Genomic DNA, 1,861 nt, shown 5'->3' with positions numbered 1-1,861 from the left:
GCTCACACTGCAGAGAAACCTTAAGAATGTAGGAAATGTGGTCAAGCCTTCAGATTTTCCTGTTTTTGAAGATTTGGGAGGACTCAGAGTGGGGAAAAGCCTTTTGAATTTAAATTTATGGTCAGGCCTTCAGTTGTGTTAGTTCCATTTGAAGACATCAGCTCATTCCTGAGAAAAACCCTATGAATGTCCAGAATGTGGGAACGTTTCATTTCTCTCATACCCACTCAAGGACATATGAAAATGCACACTGTAGCTGGCTGGACCTTGTAAATACAAGAACGTACACAGGATTAAAACTCTAATAGTTTAGAAACTGCAAGAATATTTTCAGTTTTCACATTTACTTGAAAAGTCATGTGAAAACTCCCATGGGAAAGAAGTTCTATAAGTGAAGCTTTTCTAATTTGGAAAGCCTGATGCAAATTAATTATCGTGCAGTGTTTGAAAAAAGTGTATGAAATGTTACACAAGTTACAAGTATATTGTTTTTATCAGTGACTCATTCTTAAAGAGTCTTGAGTATGCTTTTCACGTTGTTTTGCAGGGAAACCTTGAGGTGAGAGTTCTGTAAATGCTCTTTGAGCTGTAGTACTTGAATTTCATAGGTAATGATATTTTCTTAAGTTTGTTGGTAGAATTTTTGTCTATTCATTTGATAATGTGCTGAATTCATGGTTGAATTTTGATGTTTTCCTAATATGTAGGTAAGTTTAATTTTTTTATTTTATTATTATTTTTTTTGAGACGGAGTCTCACTCTGTTGCCCAGGCTGAAGTGCCGTGGTGCAATCTTGGCTCACTGCAACTTCTGCCTCCTGGGTTTAAGCGATTCTCCTGCCTCAGCCTCCCAAGTAGCTGGGATTACAGGCGCCTGCCACTACGTCCAGCTAATTCTTTGTATTTTTAGTAGAGACAGGGTTTCACCATGTTGGCTAGGCTGGTCTTGACTCCTGACCTCATGATTTGCCCACCTCAGCCTCCCAAAGTGCTGGGATTACAGGTGTGAGCCACCGCGCCCGGCCACGTAAGTTTAATTTGTATGTATTGTCCTGTGATTAATGGACCAGTGAATACTGATTGTTAATTGTTGGAATTTTTCTTACTAGCCTCATTTGGCAAATTTCGATTATCCCTTGTCCATTATACACATTTCACCTTTTTTTATTAAAGGAAAAACTACTCCTGATGTAGAGATGTTTACTTTTTGTTAATAATGAGTTGGTGTTAATTCCTAAGTACATAAGGTTTACCATAGAGTATCATCTCGTGAGTTCTTTGCATTTGTTGCCCTTTATTCTTTATTATTTCTGTTATTTGGATCGTTCACTTTGAATGAAGGAGAGAAAACTGTGATAGGACAATATGTTATCACTAATCTGAGGGAGGAAGCATCAAGTCTCTCAGTCACATATGATAGCGTTGGACTTTTCATCGATGCCTTTGGTGCTGTAGTAGATAGTATTACGCCATTATGGTATTATAGTTTATATATTGTATTTTAGAGTATTACAGTCTTACCAGTCAGTGTCACATGATTCAGTTCCCTACCAGCCAATAGACAAACCAATCACATACTCTTGTAGGAACAAAGGATCATCCTCAGCCGGGCGTGGTGGCTCACGCCTGTAATCCCAGCACTTAGGGAGGCCGAGGCAGGCGGATCACAAGGTCAGGAGATCGAGACCATCCTGGCTAACATAGTGAAACCCTGTCTCTACTAAAAATACAAAAAATTAGCCGGGCGTGGTGGCAGGGCCTGTAGTCCCAGCTACTCGGGAGGCTGAGGCAGGAGAATGGCATGAACCCGGGATGCGAAGCTTGCTATGAGCCGAGATCGCACCACTGCACTCCAGCCTGGG

General features: G+C 40.5%; 1 protein-coding gene across 1 annotated transcript in view; it reads left to right on the top strand.

The window, feature by feature from the left end:
* The window catches only part of ZNF669 (zinc finger protein 669), a 31,515-nt gene extending 31,446 nt beyond the window's left edge, over positions 1–69 (top strand). The window contains 1 exon segment of the mRNA XM_012001237.1: positions 1–69. This exon segment is cut by the window's left edge and continues 10 nt beyond it. Within this exon segment, the coding sequence (XP_011856627.1) occupies positions 1–69 (69 nt within the window).
* Positions 70–1,861: the final 1,792 nt, after the last annotated feature.

The sequence above is a fragment of the Mandrillus leucophaeus genome, unplaced genomic scaffold, assembly GCF_000951045.1.
Source record: "Mandrillus leucophaeus isolate KB7577 unplaced genomic scaffold, Mleu.le_1.0 Scaffold655, whole genome shotgun sequence".
In the NCBI taxonomy this organism is placed as follows: Eukaryota; Metazoa; Chordata; class Mammalia; order Primates; family Cercopithecidae; genus Mandrillus; species Mandrillus leucophaeus.
Note: the sequence above shows the minus strand (reverse complement) of the source record. Positions and strands in the feature narration are given on the sequence as shown.